Source organism: Empidonax traillii, unplaced genomic scaffold (assembly GCF_003031625.1).
Source record: "Empidonax traillii isolate 1590-97213 ecotype Southwest subspecies unplaced genomic scaffold, ASM303162v1 scaffold161:size1573837, whole genome shotgun sequence".
NCBI classification, from domain to species: Eukaryota; Metazoa; Chordata; class Aves; order Passeriformes; family Tyrannidae; genus Empidonax; species Empidonax traillii.
The window spans coordinates 1,432,767-1,452,085 of record NW_020955354.1 but is presented as its reverse complement, the minus strand read 5'-3'; the positions used below and the strand labels follow the sequence as shown (position 1 = coordinate 1,452,085).

Genomic DNA, 19,319 nt, shown 5'->3' with positions numbered 1-19,319 from the left:
CCACAGCACTTTACAAAGGAGTGCTATATCCCTATTTCACGTGCAGACAAACTGGGCAGATTAACTTTACCTCAGGCACCCGCGGGCACTACAAATTTAGCCCTCCAAGCCCCATCTGGTGCCTATCCAGCAACTCTTGGAGATGTAAGATTTATCTAATATTTGCAAGTTTTCTGATGAGTGCCAGGGCTTCATATTGTGAATCCTTAACATTTCTCAGTAAAATATTTTCACCAGGACAGATTACTTGAGTGACAATTTGTGATGTAATCTATATTACTCATTGCTCCCCATTGGATTTGTTTAACATATTTTATTCAAATATACAGAGAAAAAGTAAGTTAAACTCTGCCACCTCTCCTCACAGTTCCATACACTTGCAGAGCATGTTTCTCATCAGCACGCATAAGTGTGGCACTACTGAGCCCTAAATAAGTAGAAAATAATGCATTTAATGCTCGGTTTGATTCAAAGTGCAAAAGACAAAACCTGTTCCATTTGTTGCTATGTGACATATTCAGGACTGATAGACAAGTTTTATTAACCACACTTTGTTGATACATACTGTTGATTTACAAGTGATTAGGCCACAGAGTTAAAAATCCCATCAGGAAGTAGAAGGGAGGGAAGTACATCCTCAGGAGCAGCTCTGCAGTCTAAGAGCTTCATCTCCGTAGCAAGAATGTTGCTGCTTCTTAGACTGAGGGAAGAAAAACCGGAGTAAAACCATCCTTACCAGAAATGCACTGGATAGGAGGCTGCAGTTCATCTGCTACAGGACCCTATGGAAATGTTTTGTCCCTACTTCAAAATGCTTGTTCCAAAGCCCCACGATACCAGCAGAAAGAAACTGATTTCAGTAAGCTTCAGATCAAGCCTTAAGAGCAGACACTGCCTCAGCATGTGGATAACTTTAAGCTTGGGTTTAAGTGTTATGCCTCAGCGGGACTGAGAAGTTCATCAAGTTTTGCCCTAGTGAGTGGGTACCACTCTCTGAAGTGCCCATGTGAATGTAAGGGATCTTATTTAGAAATGTGGAGCCAAATTTCAGAAGGAAATAAAGTTGCTTTTTTTGTAACATTTTCATATTTTGCAATTGGGGTAATTGTAGATCCAGGTGGAACTGGACAGTGTGTAACTCCAAAGGGAATCCTTCCAAATTTATGTTTATGACTACTAGGGAACTAACATACTCTCTCTCTGAATTTAATCCTCTCTTCAGTTTTTTTCCCTCAGGAGAAAAATATTAAATTGTCAATTAAAACATAGTTTAATCTCAATTTTTTTTTGTCTTTCTTAGCAGAAGAAATAACTTGTGTCTTCCAAATAGTTTTGCAATAGGTGTAGTCATTTACTCTTTCATAGTCTGTTAAAATGCAGTACAGATTCTTGAAGTATTTTAAATGCTTAAATACTACTAACCTGATATAACATATCAGCACACAAACTTCACAGGGCTGATTAGAAACTTTTTAAGAAGAGATTTTTCAGTAAAAAAAAAAAAAAAAGAATTAATTGAAACCAAAACATCTTTAGAAATTATAGCAGTTTCTATTAAACTTAAGAGAGTCCAGAAGGACTTAGATCCAGAGAGAAGGGAAAGGAAAGGGAAGGGAAAGGGATACACCAAACAAATCAGGTCAGTTGTTTGAGATGAGAGAAATGCACATTCAAATGCTCTCCTTTGATGCTTCAGAAAATAACTTGACCCAGTGTATTTGCATCCAAAGTAACCACGTGTCTATCTCCTTCTCTTTCAGATTTTACAAAAAGTCTTGTTTTCATCTCAGTGCAAAAAAGGTTGGAAATCTTGGCATCTCAAAAAGGTTGAAAAAGTAATTTCCTACTCAGTTCAATTGAGAACTCTAAGATCCAGGTAAAATCAGGGTGAACAGGGGGTAGGCACTGCACTGGGATTTATGAAATGCCCGCAAGTAGCTTGCTTTTAACACACACCAGAGAATAGCATTCCTTGATAAGAGGTCCTAATCAGCCTTGTGCTTTTTTAAAAATTTGCTCAAAGGCTTCTGTTTTTAAAATGACCCTTCCACCTACTCTATTAATTATTAACTCCAGTATAAAACTGATTTTTCTATGGCCTCACCATGAAAGCTGCAGATTAGGAGCTAACCTTGTTTCAGACCGATGCATAAATTAAACAGCATGTGCTCCAAGTGCACATCATTTAAAAAATGCATTCTATAAAATGTCTCATACTGAGAGTTTACAATGCATGTAAGAGGACAATTTAAAGATGGACATGAAACACATTGCAGAGATTTTGTTTAAAAGAGATGCTAAAGATTTAGGGAACAGTATCCATTTTAAAACTATGCCTCTTGACTGCTGCAAGAATTTGAATACTACATGCCACAGTTTCCAACATCAACAGGTGCTTTTGGATACCTCACCTGGGGCACCTCAAGACGCTGATTTTTGGTAATTCTTTAACAAGGTGTCTCAGTTTTGGAAAGAAAAAGAGGTAAACAAAATCACAAGTGATCCCAAAAATACCTTGGCCTCAATTTCCTTATGGATACTGAAATTCAGTCAAAAATGTTTTTCACAAAAAAATTAACCACCACCAAAGTTTCACATGCAACTAAAACTCATTTGGTGAAAAGTTCCTCAGGTTCCAAACGGAATTTCTGAAACACGTTTCAGAAACAAAGAGAGGAAGGGGAAAAATCTCTGAGAAGTCAGGACATTTGGTTCTGTGGAGCAGGAAATGAGCTTGTTCTGCTTCAGTTTCTGCTGTGCTCCACTCAGTAGTTCTCATGTAAAAGCTCAGGACTTACAGTCTTGGAGAAACAATCTCAGCAGAACCAATAGAAGATTCTAACTAAAGAGGAAACATCAGCACACGGTAGAGCAGATGAGGGCTAAGAAAGGAAAAAAAATGACCCCTTTATAATATGGCCCAAGAGCTGACACATCCTAAAATTGACCTCTCTTCCTTCACTCCCTTGAAATCAAAATTCTTCTATGGGATAATGATTTCTTTTTTACACAACTCTTAATCAGTAACTTGCCCATACAATACTAACTCTTGTCTTTTAGTCTTCTGCAATTCCAAGACAATAACTTCCTATCCAAACTACGTGGTTTGGTTACATGATGCTCCAGTGTTCTTACGCTGTGGAGACTACAAAATTTAGTTTATATTAATGGCAGTCCAACAAAGACTCAGGATTAATACAATAATTTTAACTTCTGAAACTGAACATACCAAAAATGTGTTTTCAAGAGTGACTGTTTCATAAAATGATCCTTGAGGTTGATGGAAAACTTCTGCTCATTTTAATTGATTTTGTATCGGGCTTAAATGAGAGGTCTCCACTGTCATTCAACAGGTATAAGGAAAGAGCACAGTCTTTGAAAGTGTTGGAGCTGAAAACCTTTCTAAAATCAGGGAGTAACAGCATGGTTAGCACTGGGTTTGTGATATGCAATATTCATAAAGGGGATTATAATCCAAAAAAATAATAATATATTCCCATTGGAAAGCAATGAATAGAGTCATGCTGTGATGAAAAACATTATGGTCTGCTCAATGGCAGAAAATATTCATTTTCTGGTTAAAGAACAGATAACTGTCAAGGAAAACATGCATTAGGTAGAGTGAGCTAGTAAATTTACCCGTTAAAGAACGAGAGACCAAAGCACTGAATCTGCCATGCTAACGAGCAGTGGCACTGGGATATTGCTCCTCTGAGATGCTGCTGCCACCCATACTGAAAAGACAGTTCAGAGTAATCTCCTTCACAGGAACACCCTTGAGTTCCCCTCCTTTCCGTGACAACTCTGGGGCTGAAATGTGCCCTCCCCATTTCCCCACGGGGACAGTGCAGCTTAGGGATACAACTGATGGCACGAGAACACCCAGGAAAAAACAGCTTTAAACTTCACCAAACTCTGCCTGGAGAGGTACATTCCTCACACTGCCAGACTTTGTCCCACAACCAGAATATCCTGCTGTCTCATAGGCTGTGCTCCTCATGTTTCTGCCTCCACCTCATGGAAGTACAAATGCAAGGGAGCAGACATCTGTCAGCACAAACCTGCACCGTGAAGCAGATTTAGCACCACTGGCAGCATGAAATCCCGTGAGCAGAAAAAAATCAGAAGACAATCTCAAGAAGAAAAACTAGACCAAATCAGGCCTGACAAGATCCACACTGTATTTTACTTAAAAGCAAAGAGGAGATACAAAATAATGCAAATTAACATCGTGATTATTTCTTGAACTGCACCCCTGTAGAACTAAATGCAAGCTCTTTGTGTTTCTTGTCTTCCTTTCTGATCTGATCTTTAAAATGATGCACGGCGAAGGGAAGGTGGGAGTGGGTGCCTCTAAGCTGCCTCTAAGCTGCATCATGTGCTTTATGGAGACAAGCCAAGCAGCTACTTAGGCAACCATTAGGTCGGGAAACAATTGCTTCCATCATTCCCAACACGTGTGTCAACATAATTCCATGCTCTCTTTGTCATGCAAAAAGTCTTGGCAAAGTGACCGGATACACCCAGAAAGCAGGAGCAAACTAAGCTCATTATGTTAACCGGAGATCTCACAGCAACCTCCAGTGCCATAGAAGGAGACTTCCCATGTTTTGCAGTGTGGAAAAGGAAAATCACCGCACTGAAAAGGGCCCGAGCCAAGCCTGGCCTCAGAAGTGTATTGAGATTCACAATTGTGTTTCATTGAAGGGGATCCCTCATCTGACAAGTACAAGAGGCTGTGTCAGGCAGTGTGATAACAGGCACTGCAGAAGGTATTACACCTCTCATAACTACAGAGACTTCCCTCTCCTGTGTGCTTGCTGGAAACCTTCCAGCCATGCTAATATGGCTCTGCAAAGGGAACCTACTGCCAAAAGGGAATATCAGCTTCTCTAATTCTTTATTGTTGTCATTGGTAACTCTGGACTTTGTTTTCCTTTTAAAGGAAGATTCAATGCATTTTACAACCATTAAACATCTTTTCTTCTCTCCATCTATACTTGTAACTCTTACTAATAGCAAAAGGCTTGTGCTCATGGGAATGGCTGGCAGTACTACTCTAATGGCTTCTTTGCATGGTCAGGTACAGGAGTAAGGCCCCTCAGACTCTCTGAGAAATGCTGAATACATCTTTGGTGCTCTAGCAATCACAGAAGATGGTAAATATCCCAAAGCATAAGTATTTATTTATTTAAAGATAAGCAACTGGGATTTCCACTAACAGTTTTTGCCACGTCTTTCAATTTCAGATTCAGTGCAGTGAGAGCAAAGTCCTAATACTGCTGGATATTTGCAAGCCCTTTCAAACTGCTTTGCCTTAAAAAGGCATGGGTAACATACATTTTTCAACCCATTTTCCCTCTTGAATGCTTGCAAGTCCGATCGTGGGTTTAGTAATGCATTCAGCAAAGCACAGGTCCTCAGCAGTCCATGTTCACAAAGGCTAACAAGGGCTAAAAACGAGGATTGATGGGAATAGTTAAAGCTCCTCCATGTTGCTGACATCTCTAAAGAAAGCCAAGGATTTCTATTGATTGTTGTGTTTAAGCATGTATCAGTCACACTACTTGTTTTGTTCCTTAAGATGCCATATTTTTGGCAGATCCCATTACCACCCAAACACTCAAGAATCAAAGCCAGAGAGCACCATCCAAGTGGGCAAGTGTAGGAGAGCCCTTCCCCCAGCATTATCGCTGGAATGGGAATGAGCATCTGGTTCTCACTTTGTCTTCTCCCTGCTCCACCACTTTGGGCAAATTTACACTATATAGACTTCTGAAAATGTACATCAAATATTACAGAACTTTCATTAACAAGTCAAATAAAACAAGAGAGTAAAAAGTGAACATACCTGAATAAGAGAAACGTTGTGTAGACTAAGTCTGAAGAGGTAGTTCCTGCATGAACAAGCAGAAAAATTACAAACTATTAGGCTACCAAAGAAGGAAGGGAAAAGTTATTACAGCAAGTAATAGTTTTTGTCATTCATGTCTACAAAAAAAGTTCTTCCTGGACTACTCTCCACAGAATACAAAAACAGTTATACGCCTGTTCACTGAGTTGTACATCAGTATCTTAGTGAACCTGGTAACAAAGTTCTGAGCAGGTCCTGGTGTTAAATATTCCAGAATCCATAATGAAGAGCCACAATGAAATCCTGACCACAAAAGGCTGTTTGCAAACCCTCAACAGGCTTTAGTTGCAGTCCATATGGGCTGCAGTCATGTTTTTCACTGCATTCTGAGAAAGGTGGGATTGGACAGAAGCCAGCTGGAGCAAAGCTGACTCCTATAGTAGGCTCCCCCGAGCCTGTCCTTGGGGGCATTCCCATTGAGGACTTCATGGAACAGAAGAGGGCAAATACTTCTCAGTGGAATCTCTCTGCACAGAAAACCAGCAGGGAAATCAAGGCAGTGACTGCAGATATTCCCAATCCTCCTGTCATCGTCTCTTCACAGGCAAAGCGAGGGAATTCCTGACAGAAGTCACCGTAGCGTGAGATACCACACATCAGCTGAGCTCCTGTCACCTTCTTCTGAATGTTCATATCCCATCACGAATAGGAGGGAACAACATTTGCATAAACAACTATGGATGAGGCTTAATTAACAGGATTTATCTCACTTTTTCGCTTGCTAAGACAATGCAGTTACCAGGAATCAGCTGACATATTAAGCCATACGGACTGGATTCTGTGCTTGAGGCTTTTGGCCACATCTAACTTTGTATTTTTGCATCCCATCTGCCAGGAGGTCTAAAGAGCTGTGATCCTTTTCCAACATCCCTGTCACCACAATCTCCCAGAGAAGACACATTTCTATCATACAAGGTGAACTCTACCCTCTTTCTCTGAGAGGCTCTATTTAAATGGTAGAAAGTGCATTTTTAATTATATGCTTTCATCCGTTCTAGAGGTGCCAGTATTCAGACATTCCCCTACCTAGTGAAAATGCAAGTTCCAGTCTTAGGTCAGTAAAGTCAGAGAAACCAATAGAAAGCTCCTATAGTGATGAAAAGGACCTAAGGACTCTTCTGAAGAGCCTTGTTTAGGATCTGTATTCAGCAGCACACTCTGCCCAAGCAAACAAAGTAATTAAAAATTCGACATATGAGAGATTCATATTGGGTCACAATGACCACTGCAAGGCTTGAGCAATTTTTCCTCCTTCTGTTATCACTTGTATATCACCTAAGTCACGATAAAGTTGCCTGTGTACTTTGTTCCAGTTCTATAAATAAATCAAAAGGTCTCAAATGCTGCTGACTGTCAATAAAGGAAAGGAACAAGGATGATGGGGAGCCTGGGAAGTCAAATTCCTGGTATCAAATCTTCAGCTGATGTAGCTCTGACTTGCTCTGATTTGTACCATCCTATTCTGTACTGGGCTGGTTACCCACAGAAGAATGACACCGATTAGCAATATCTGAAGAAAATGTGTAAGTGACTATTATACCCCCTGTAAGTATGCAGACAAGCACACACACACACACACACAAAATATCTCCATCTTCTCTCCTAGTTCTATCAGTGAAGATCCAGCAGTTCTTTTGTACAGTCTGAAAACCTGTTCTGTCTCAAAGGGCTACATACTCTCCCAAATAATTTATTAACTCTTTAGCATCAGCATCAGACCTAAACATTAGATCTTGCAGGTGCATTCAGCAGACCAGAGGCACTAAGCATACACACAGCTAAAATTTCAAAATGGAAATAAATTCTTATCCAGTAATAGATCTGACAGCTCCATTAGAACACCACATAGCTACTCCCACCAAAATATTGATGCAACACCAGGACATGAGATATCACGGAAGAAGCCTACTCCTGGACAAGGCCTCCAATCTTACAATACCCTCAGGAGAAAGTTCTCATAACTAGGGACTTGAAGTTTCTATCCTGTTGTTAAGCATGCTATTTAAATGCATTGATTTTGGAAGTCTTATAATGCAGATTTCAGCTCCTTGTTCTAGTCTTGAAAAAACTGGACAGTTTGACTAAGTAATAAATTTTAATATTCAGGGTTTTTTTTCCTTGATGGCACTGCAGAGCAAATTCAACCAAAATATCTTTAATGAAAGAGACGTATCTAAGGGACACAATTTTCATTGCACTCAGCCAAAACAGATGCAGACAGGAATAGTGTCCATTTCAATAAAGCCAGTCTGTCCTCTCAGTGATTGCTGGGTGGCACCTGGACAAAGCCATTCAGGTGGCAGGAACATCGTACTAATGTGAACAGCACAACGATCTTCCGAAAGCTTTATACTAACCTTAGCTCTCCAAGTCTGACCTTGGGGCTTTCTTAGAGAAAGGAGTGTTTCCCTACATTTTTCATCATCTTGCCTCACATGGTGTCTGAACAGCTACTGGCAGTTTCTTTTTGTTTGTTTGATCTTTCTCACATCTTATCAGCAGCAATACAAACACCTGTAGGCAGATCAGGCTATCAGAGAAAGCTCACGACTCCAGTTGACATGCCCAGCTAGAACTGCCTAATCCTTAATTAATAACATGCTCGCCTAACTACACTTGTTCTGTAAAGCTATACCAGGAGTAAAAAGCCAAAGAGAAAGAGCTGCTGAATCAGACAGTGCCATTTTTATGAATTGCGTTTTAACAGCAATTTCAGTCCAAGAATGAGCAAGGTCTCTGAATGACAGGCATGGTTTATTGTACCTAGAATTGCCCCATTTGTGTCCTTTTCTTCTGCTTGTGTTTGAAGTTATGTCTGTTTAATACCTTGCTGAACTATAATTTAGAGCAACTGAAAGAGTATGATTAAGAAATATATGAGAACACTGAGATCTCTGCATAAATGGATGAGGTGCCTTCTTGATCTTTTTTTCTGCCTTTTTTTTTTCCAACCGTTTTGTCTTGCAAGTGAACGTTGGCTAATTCCTTTCACTTCGAAATTAAACCCATCTGGACTAGGCCAGAAAGCAATTGCCTGGTGCAACCAGCTATTCTAATATCCTCCTTCTTCTGCAGAAAAAGCTGGTGCACAAACTTGGAGGGATAGGACAACGTTCTTAATTTCTGTCCTAAAAGGTCACACAGCTTCACTCCACAGTATTAAACACAAGCTTTGTTTCATCCCAGTTGATTGCATTTCAGCCATCTCCAGAGCAAGTGACTACAATCCTCTGAGTACTCTGGGACAAACGGCATTATGCCTCAAGCTGCTAATTATTATTACTACTAACCTTATTATTCACGGACATTAGTGCACTCCCAAATAAGCCCATGTTAAACAGTAATAAAGTCTCAGCCAAGACAGTGGTTTTGTTGCATTAAGACACAGAGGAGGTTGATGGTGTTTCCTCTGGAGACTGATTCACAGTCGATGCCTGTTTAAACAACCTGAGGGCAGATCCTTTCTCTGCCACCTCTGATTGCAGAGGGATATTATTCCCCAGCTCAGATATATGAATTTAGCTGTTGTAAAGACCTTCAACCTAGTCTTGAAGAATTTGACATCTAAATATATACAAAAGAGTGAAAAAGCTACATCATTCTCATTTAAATTTAAAGCAAAGATTGAGCAATTCAGCCAACATCACAGAGCATATCTGCAGCACAATCAGGAGCTGATCTCCTGGTCCATTAATCTATGCCCTGGTTAGGAGAATAACTCACCCCAAAGCTGGGGCACAGCGTATAAACCTCTGCTGAAGTGTCATTTACACTCCTGGGTAGATATTGAATTACTTTCTTGAACTGGGCCCAGTATGGTCATGTCTATATGAACAAAGCCAAGCTGCAGCATAACTCCTGTAAATTAAAGTATTTGCTAATTGGCTTAGTAATTTGTATTTGGCTGCTCGTAAAATGATTAAGTGCTCACTGTGCCTGGTACCACATAGCATACGTACCAGAACAGCAGGAGAGCAGCTGAGATGTGTTTCAAGAAAGGGTGTGGAAGAATATATGCACTTAAATCTGCTTGCCATGACATTCCCAAGTCAAAGCTGCTTATTAAGTGTTTATTTCATGTAGCCAAGAGCACACTGGGTGACCTTTGTAACATGGTGCCTATGCACTTGTTCACACATTGCCTGGCCTTGAATCAATTTACAATGAAGGCAAAGTACTTTGGCTATGATGCCACTGAACAACAGAGATAAAAGACAAATTAAGCCTTTCCTTTGGGAAGTCACATAACAAGAGTGCTTGAATAATAGCAGAGACCCTTCCTCTTAAGAGTTCTGAAATTATAAGGGTTGCAATATGCTTCAGTAACTTCCTCAGGCCTCTTTTTCCATACCTCTTTTCAGGCACTGCATCTGTCAGCACAGTGCTGGCTGATTAAAAGGTGCTTTCTTCTAATTAAGAGAGAGCAATCTTTTCAGTTCTGCTGTGGTAGATCAGGAGGAACATGCCTGCAGCCAATGGACTGATCACGTAAAGGCCACCCTACCTTCAATTATTTTTTCTATTTAAATGAGTGAGGTTTGTTCACATTTCCTAACTCCTCACACACCAAGAAGGTAAGATAACATCTCTCTGCTTCAGAACAACCCCTGCTAGCAAACTGGGAGCCACATGAGCACCCATTCTGACCACCACCAGAACCTCTCAGGGCTTAGAGACACACACAGACCAACAATGCAGCCACTTGTCCACTCCCCGCTCTCCCTAATAGGATGGGAAGGAGAATTGGAAAAAGGTAAAACCCATGGACTAAGTATGATTTAATAATTGAAATAAAGTAAATTATTATGATTGCTGTTGTTATCGTTGTAATAATAACAAAAATAATAACAGGAAAAAGAGAAAGAGGAACAAAGCCCAAGAAACACAAGTGTTGCACAATACAATTGCTCACTCCCCCTGACCAATGCCCAGCCCATCCCCAAACAGTCACCAGCTGCTCCTGCCCAACTGCCCCCAGTTTATACACTCAAGCATGACGTTCTATGGTATGGAATCTCCCTCTGGCCAGTTTGGGTCAGCTGTCCTGGCCACACTCCCTACTGGTTTCTTGTGCATCTGATTGCTGCCAGGGCATGGGAAACTGAAAAGTCCTTGACTTAGTGTAGGCACTACTTAGCAACAACTAAAACATCAGTGTGTTATTGACATTATTCTCATGCTGAATCCAAAACAAAGCCCTGTACCAGCAACTAAGAAGAAAATTAACTCTATTCCAGCCAAAACCAGGATAGGGAAAGTTGAAGAGAACTGACTGAAGAGCTGCTCTCCCTGTTAGGGACTGTTATTGCACTGAAACAGGCATCCAACACAGCCTGGGTGAGGTACTGGAGCCTCAAGTAGGCTCATGGTGCTCTGGAAGGAGTTTCCCTGTGTTCACAGAATAAAATAAAATAGACTATTTTAATTGTGTGGAACCTACAAGGATCATCTGGTTCAACTACCTGACTATTCAGGTCTGACCAAAGTTAAAAGCTTGTTGTCAAGGGCATTGTCTAAATGCCCCTTAAACACCCACAGGCTTGGGGCATTGCCAACCCTCTAGGAAGCCTGTTCCAGTGTTTGACCACTTTCTCGGTAAAGAAAGGCCTCCTAGAGTCCAGTCAGAACCTTCCCTGGCATACTTCAAACCCTTCCCGTGCTTCCTGTCACTAAATCCCAGGGAGAAGAGATCTGTACCTCCCTCTCCACTTCCCCTCCTCAGGGTAGGATTGTGCTGCAATCAGGGGCCAGGTCTGCAAGAGGGACTCACAACCGTCACAGAAAAATAATTAACAGAACAAGGTCCTTCGGGTGATATGAAACAAAACACAGAATTACACATATGACAAACCTGATGCTCCCTTCTGGCACTCCTGGAAGACACATGCTGGGGCTGAGCCTCAGGCTAGGAGCCAGAAACTTCTGTCAGCTCTTCCTATCTTTGCTTCTGGAGGCCTTAGATATACTTTGTACTTCCACACTACATGACAAACACAGCTTAGTCACGCTTCACAACTTCCTAGGAGCTGGTTAGTATCATTCCCCCCTTATACTAATGGAGAAAATGAGCCAGAAAAAGGTTAAATGACCTTCTCCACAGAACACAGCAAGTCAGTGATGGAATCGAGATCAGACCCCAGGGCTCTTGGCTACTGAATCTCATGCTAGATTAACGCACAGTGCCTCTACGCAGGTCCAGCTGTGGCTGAACTTTGCAGATGGTTATCCACATTTCTGAACTAGCCAACCATACCAAGAAACCCAGCTCCTGAAGGATGATTCTGGCCTTTGCTCTCAGAAGGAGTTAATTGCATGCCTGGTCCAGGGTGTGATGTGATGATCCATTTGCAAATGTTACTTCAGTGACTCATTTGAAGCACCTGGCACACATGTGCCGGAGAAAAGGTGGAGAACAAGCATCTCCCCTACAAACTGGATTCTTATTCACCAGTAATTTTGTTTCTATTGAAGAAAAACTTGTCCAATACATCATTCTTCCTTAAAAATCAATAAATGTACAGCAGAGAACCATACTAAATGGCAGACAGTAATATGATGCAGTTGCTGCATGAGCAATTGCTTTTCCCAATGCAACATTTCTCGGTGATAAATTCAGCCAGAGTTAGAGAAGCAGTCTTAGAAGAGGCTCCTTATGCAGGCAGCATATCATTCCGATTAAACAGCTTCCAAATTAAGCCACGGGCTCAGCTACTGATTCTAGGTTGCCACTGAGGCCCATTTAGTACTTCTCGGTGGAAACAAGGATGAAAATCAAATCCTCTATATTCCAGTCTCCAGAGGAGAACTACCATCAGCTTTAATGGCACAGGGTGCATGGCACAGAACTGCTCAGGCTCGACGCTGTATATACAGGGTCAACTCTAGAAAGAGTCAAAAGAGGCAGACACTTCCAGCTGCAGAACAGGCAGGACAACAGCAAAGCTGAGGCACACTTGGGTGACCCCAATATGCAGAAATCTAGGCAAAATGATTCTGCCGTGGAAGGAAGAAGAAGGAAGGGGATCAGCCCTTGGATTGACAGCCTTGTCCCCTCTTCCCCCAGTTTGCAAAGGGAGCAGCAAGCTGGCTCTGCTGTCTCCGGCCCTTCTCCTTCCCCAGGGTAGGAGAGGCAAAGCCTCACTCCAGTACGACTCCACATCTTTGGGGGTTGACAGTATTTGCTATGCTCCTGAGACACCTTGACCCAGCTGTTTTCTGGAGCACAGCCATGTGTATACACTTCTGAGAATGGGGATTGGGATTTCTTTTGTAATATTGTTTGAATATATTTATAAAATGAGGATAAGTTTCCTTTTTATTTTGTTACATTTCCTTCTCCTGATTCACTAGATGAGTTTGTTGAAAACCTCAGAGATGAAAACTGAGCCAAATTTACAAAATTCACGTGTGGGTTTGTTCTTATTTTCCTAGAAGAGTGATTCCATCTCTCAGACCATCACATATTATCCCACATGCCACCTCAAGTCTCTTGAGACATGTGGCTGACAGCTCCTCTCTTCCTCTCTCATCCAGCTGGCAGAGTCACAGAGCACTTAAGCACCTTCATATGGCCCCAAGCCACACAGGGGTCTTTGATCTCCTATTTGCCCATCACTTTCAGTTGTGCTTTCAGTAAGTCACGAGGTAAAATTCCTCTTCTTCTGATGCACTGATTATTGTTCAGATCTTCCCTGGCAGCCTCCCCACCTGCCTACTTAGGCTGATAAACCTGCTCAGTTCTGTCAGGCTTTCCTCAAACTCTGGATGAGTTCAACACGACTTGTATGTAAATACTGATAGAGTTGGCTGGTAATATTAAGTTATTGCCAAACAACCCCTTCTCTTTGCTGGGTTTTTATACCTTTGCAGTGGCACAGAACAGTAGGCTTAGCACCTAAACATCTGGATATAAAGTGATATGCAAGTCACTGTGGTGAGCCCTGCCATATAAAACTGACATATCACCACCTTAACCAGAGCAAGAGAAAGTATTTTCAGTAATGCAGAGGAAAACTGCTCTGCAGCCCCATTCTGTGGCGCTGTAAAACACATTAGGTCCAAGTCTCCAAGGCTTTTGCCAAAGTATCCTGACCTTGTGTTTGCACCCACCCCACTCTCAGAAATACAATCTTCAAACTTAATTATTCTCAGTGTGTTACTAAAGCAAGTGAGCCTCTCATGGGTGGCTGCTTTCATGATAGGGTATCACTGATTTTCATTTTATGTGGAATATGAGATATTTTTCTAGTCAGGCCTGCAATTCTCTGTGTAAGGATGCTTCCTATCAGCCTGTGCTGCACCAAGATTGCCTTTCACACAGCACTGGCTGTGAGTCAGCCAAAAGCCTGCTTCCTCTGGGGAGGGGCACAAGTGCTCAGACTCTCACACCACTGAGGTCATTTGCAGGGAGGTGGATGGTACTGCCTTGTAGATGATTTGAAGGACCAACTGTTTTCTCTGCCAGCAAAGATGACAGACCAGCAACTGCCATTGCCTCACCCTCCTCTCTGTGTACAACACCTGGTGCAAAACTACCCCTTTGCCATCCTACAGCTGTAACTTCTCCTGCACATTGGTCCATCCCAACAACCAGACATTGGTGCAGCATAGCATTTTATTTGATTTATTTATTCTGACTTAACTAAAATCCATGTTCTTTGCTTGAGAAAATGCACAAATTTTAACTAAGGAAAAAAAATTACATTTCGAACAAAATTTGGATCAGGCTTTGAACTTTCCAGAATCCCATAATTACAAAAATTGTCCTTCATCCTTTCCTATCCTTTTCCCCTCCTCCCCAAGGGGTATAAGTCAGGGACAGCAAAGATTTGAGGTATGGCAAATTCAGACTGCTGGCAGACCAGCAGAGGAAAGCAAACCCGATAGGTGAAAAATAGACACCCCAGTGGGGCCTCACTGCTCTACACTTATAAAAGGGCTGAGCTCACCTCACCTAGCACACTATCAGAGAGGAAAATCTCCCTCTGAACTATCTCAGACTCAACCAGAGAGGTTAACACCTGCACTTTAAATCACATTTTTGTTCCCTGTGTGAAAAACTGTTCATTCCCAATTATGGATTTAACGAGCTGCAGTGTCTAATCACAGCTTTCTCACCTTCACCATATTCTTTACCATGCAGGTCAGGCAATTTCTTTAAAAAACATTAATAGCCCTTTCAAAGTTTCTGTTAATTTCAGGGACTGATTTTGCTCCCCTCCACCTCCCCCTCACATCACCATGTTATTTACCCTTCTACAGTCCACAATACAAGGATGCAACTGTAATTAGAGCATTCTTTTGTCTGGTAGGAAAAAAAATCACAGTGAGAAAGGAAGGTATTTGTTTTTCTACATTTCTCTGCAGCAGTGCTTTCAGCTGCCCACCTATGATCTAGATATAATCAAAAACATTATCATGCTCTTTGCTTGCTCACGTTCTCATTAATACCTCAACTGGCAAGGTAATTTCTCAGCCAAATGTGACCTAGTAGGGGGTAAAGCTGGCGTAAGATGGTGTGGTAGTAACGCAAGCCATCGGAAACGGCTCAGTCAATATGTCTCAGAAAGTATTTAGACAAATGCTGGAGTCAGACATTAGCAGGGACAAATGGCACATCACTCCTGGCTGTTAATGGGACAAGCCTGCGGACTATGTAACTGTTGGCTATGCCCACGTGGCTGTGCCCAGTGTTAAGTTGTTTTCATTTTAATCTCTCCATGCTATACAAGACTTGCCTTCAGCCCTGCTGAAGCCCCACTGTCCCAGTGTAAGTGCATGATTCACAGACTTTCATGACCATTTTTAAACTTGCATCCTTTTAGGAGAAAAAAAGCTGACAATGAGTGATTAAACTACCAGGTGGAAATACAACAGTAGAGGGTCCATATCACACCTCTCCCATGGGTCTTCTGAGTTCACAGAAGAACTTCGGCTATGTTCATCTTAGTCAAGTGCAGAGATCTCTGAGGTTGTGCAGACCTTGACTGGCATCTTCAGAAAGTGTAGTCTCACTGCAGGAGTAGCTGTGTTAGGCACAGTCTGTACTACCTTTCAGATCTACGATAAACTCACGTGACTCAACATCACAGCATTTTCATAGGGCAGGCTAGTTCTTAATCCCCTTGGGCCTTGGGTTCCCATCTATGGCATGGAATTATTAGTCCTTTCTGGTCTCACCGAAGCCCTGTGAGAATAAATGTTGTTGAGGGGTCCTGATCATTTGGCAACACAAAATACTGCTGGCAGACATCACAGTCTGTGGATCTGAGGATCAACTCTGACCCGACTGCTACCACTGAATTTCCTGTTTTGCAAAATGCTTTTTGCCTACCCAACATAATCTGCAAAGACTTATTCTCTTCAGGTTTACTGGCAGTCCAGATCTGGACAGGATTGAAGGTGCCAAGGGTAAGAGTGATATTTTCCAACCAGCACAGGTTTTGACGTTTTACTGCAGTGCTCTGGAGCTTTCTGCCAAGCAGGCAGGAATCAGGCTATGTTCAGCCAGAAATCTGCATGTAACCTGGTGTCTGACAGATTAATCTATCATACACCGGAGACTTTCAATAAGCTCAGGGTGCCAAACCTGCTGGTTGAGGGTCCTAGAGCATATTTACAATCTGCCATATTTCTGCAAGCTGCAACTTGAAGGAACTCTGTTGGGATATCAGTCATTCCATTCAGCCTTCAGCTCCTAAGCCTGCATGATTCAAAGCTTTTTTAGTGCTTATACAGCCAGGAGCATAATTGTCAGGAAGGGGTGTGCCCAGGCTGTGCTCCCCCTAAAATAATCCTTGGAAGTTCACACAGCACCTTCCCTTCACCCCAAACTAATCATAATGATGCCCCATTCCTGGAAGAGTTCAAGACCAGGTTGAATGGGGCCCTGAGTAACTTGATCTAGAAGGTGGCATCCCTGCCTAAGGTTGGAGAGCTGGAACGAGATGATCTTTAAGATCCCTTCCAACCAAAGTCTTTCTGTGATTCTATGGTATCTCCTTTCTTTCATCTACTTGGCAGTAACAAGCACATTCAGATCAGCTCTAAACCAAGTATGAAAATCACCCCTGTCAAAGCACCAAGACTTGCATCACCAGCAGCTTAGTAGTTTTACATTTATTGCAGGGAAGTCTGGCATTCCAGGATGACATGCACTTTACTTGCCGGTTCTGAGTTCCCTCATGCAGCCTTTGCTCTCTACCCTCTACCTCTGGGCTCTTCTTGGTAACAGCCAGTTGTGACAAGGGCTCCTCAGCTGCAGCTCCCCATGCGACAGCCATGAGGATGATCCTTTCCCATCTCCTGATGGAGCTGACAGCCCTCTTGGCAGGCAGAACTGCGAGGACTTCTGGTCGCAATGCTTTCTGGCTGGTTTTCTACAGTAACACCTTCACTCGCTGTGAATGGCCAACCCTCATAGCCATGCCTCTCACATCCGCAGCCCCAGCAGGCTGCTGCCCCGAGCTGACACCCCTGCAGTTTCCTTCTGGGAGAAGTCAAATGTTTCCCTTATGGCTTCCCAGCCACTCTCTGTGCAGTCATTTGTTTGGGTACCATCCTCCTGTTGTCCAAGCTGTTTCCCTTCAGCTTGCTGTTGTGCCAGATTGTCACACGGTGTCTCAACCATCCTCCGTTAAACCTTTTATGTTGTCCTCGACAGGGAGCTCTTGTGAAGCATGATTTTTGGCCTGACTCCAAGCAGGGTCTTTCATATCATCACTTCTTTACTGGCTCCTGTCTCTGCCCAGCCAGCAATGAGATAGCCTCGAGGAGTGAGGCTTCTCAAGGAGGTGGGATGTCACAGCTACACTATATCCCTTTTCTACAAAGTCCACCCTCCCCGGGGCCTGGGCACCCTGCCTACAGCACAGGTGAGAGAGCAGAGAACTTCTTCTCCATCATATAAGTGAAACCATTGTGATCATATTTTTAATTTTTTTCTCAGTAATAATGAGGTCTAGAAAATTGTTTTTCCTCCAATTAAAATAAGCTCAAATAGTGATCCCTTGTGCTCAAGAGCTGAAAAAAGCAGCAAGTATTTCAAAACAAGCACTCATTCACAGAAGAAAAACAGTACATTAAAATACTAACTCTATATCCAAAACAAAAACAAAACATGCAAACTGTGAGTCAAAATGAAGGTTATGAAATTTGAAATGTGTGGTTTTATACTTAATGAAATGTGACTCATAATATGGGTAGTGTAGATTTACAATGTTCTAAACTATTCATATCCTTACTTGCAAGCGTTTGGATTTTACAAATGATGTGACAAGTAAATACGTTGCTTAGAAACCATGGTGGGCTTTTGAAACTAATTCTTTTGTTTCTGGGATTTTGACTTGGCAGGTGTTTGGTGCAGTGAAGTTATCAAACTCCTCTGGTTTACTCTCAGACAGCACCAGTCATTTGGGGAGGGCTCTCAGATAAGGATAAAGCTTAAAAATCTGAGGCTCGTGTTATTCCAGCTCCCTGCCTGCATGGCATGCCCTCAATACCTCTTACAGTTTCAGTCACGCTGTGTCCAATTCCTGAAACCAAAAACCCTTGTGAGCCTCGGGATCTTTTTTCTTCTAGGAAGTATTTGCTGTGAAGCTTTGAAACACAGGACGAACTAAGCCACAGAGATGCTGCGGTGAGGTCATACTGCTTTTAAATAGAGACAGAAAGAAGTAGTCTGAAATAATTTATAACGCTATCATCTAAGACAATGATGTTAACCAGGAAATTGAGAAGTGGGAGTACTTATAAACGCCACCCTGATCCCAAACTCCTTCCATAACCCCAGAATAGCTGGTGTTACTACTAATATGATCTACAGCAGCACATTTAAACGTGGTTAACATTTAAATTTAGGTTTCATAAATTACACCCTGCAGAGATGGATAGAGACAGCTTCTATCTCTTTGAGGTATTGTTTCATTTGCAAATTCAAGCAGATGGTGCACGAGCAACTAATGACTCAAAAAATCACCCCTAAAAATAGTCCAGAACAAGGTGTGGATTTATCAGGGAAGGAGGGAACAGAAAAGGCTTTACTTCCCCTTCCCATCTCTCAGGCACAGCTCCAGGAGCCCAGCGCACCCAGAGCTGTGCAGCACTGAGGACCCCTTCTACTCCCCCTTTTCAAGTATCTCTCCCTGTCACCTCACACAGGGGAGAAATGAGGTGGTGAAGGGGAAAAGGATTAGCACTCCTCCCTTTCCCCACACCAAGCCTGCATACAACCCCCAAAAAACCCCAACCTGGGAAATTACAACTTCCTTAACTGTATCCAGAACCGCTCAGCACAGTAGTGTGGCACCACTGAAACTTTCAGTCTCCCAGTCAGGTGGGTGCTTCATGAAAACTGACTTTTCCAAGCAAATTCCATAAATACTTGTCACTGCTTCCTCATGAGGCA

The 19,319-nt window shown here is 42.3% G+C and overlaps 1 protein-coding gene across 5 annotated transcripts in view; it reads right to left on the bottom strand.

Moving 5' to 3' along the window:
- SEMA5B (semaphorin 5B) overlaps positions 1–19,319 on the bottom strand; it is a 197,427-nt gene that overhangs the window by 99,424 nt on the left and 78,684 nt on the right. For all 5 annotated transcript variants that reach the window (XM_027885113.1, XM_027885112.1, XM_027885115.1 and 2 more), the window contains one exon: positions 5,852–5,897. In XM_027885113.1, coding sequence (XP_027740914.1) covers positions 5,852–5,897 — 46 coding nt within the window. The remainder of the gene's footprint in view (positions 1–5,851; positions 5,898–19,319) is intronic.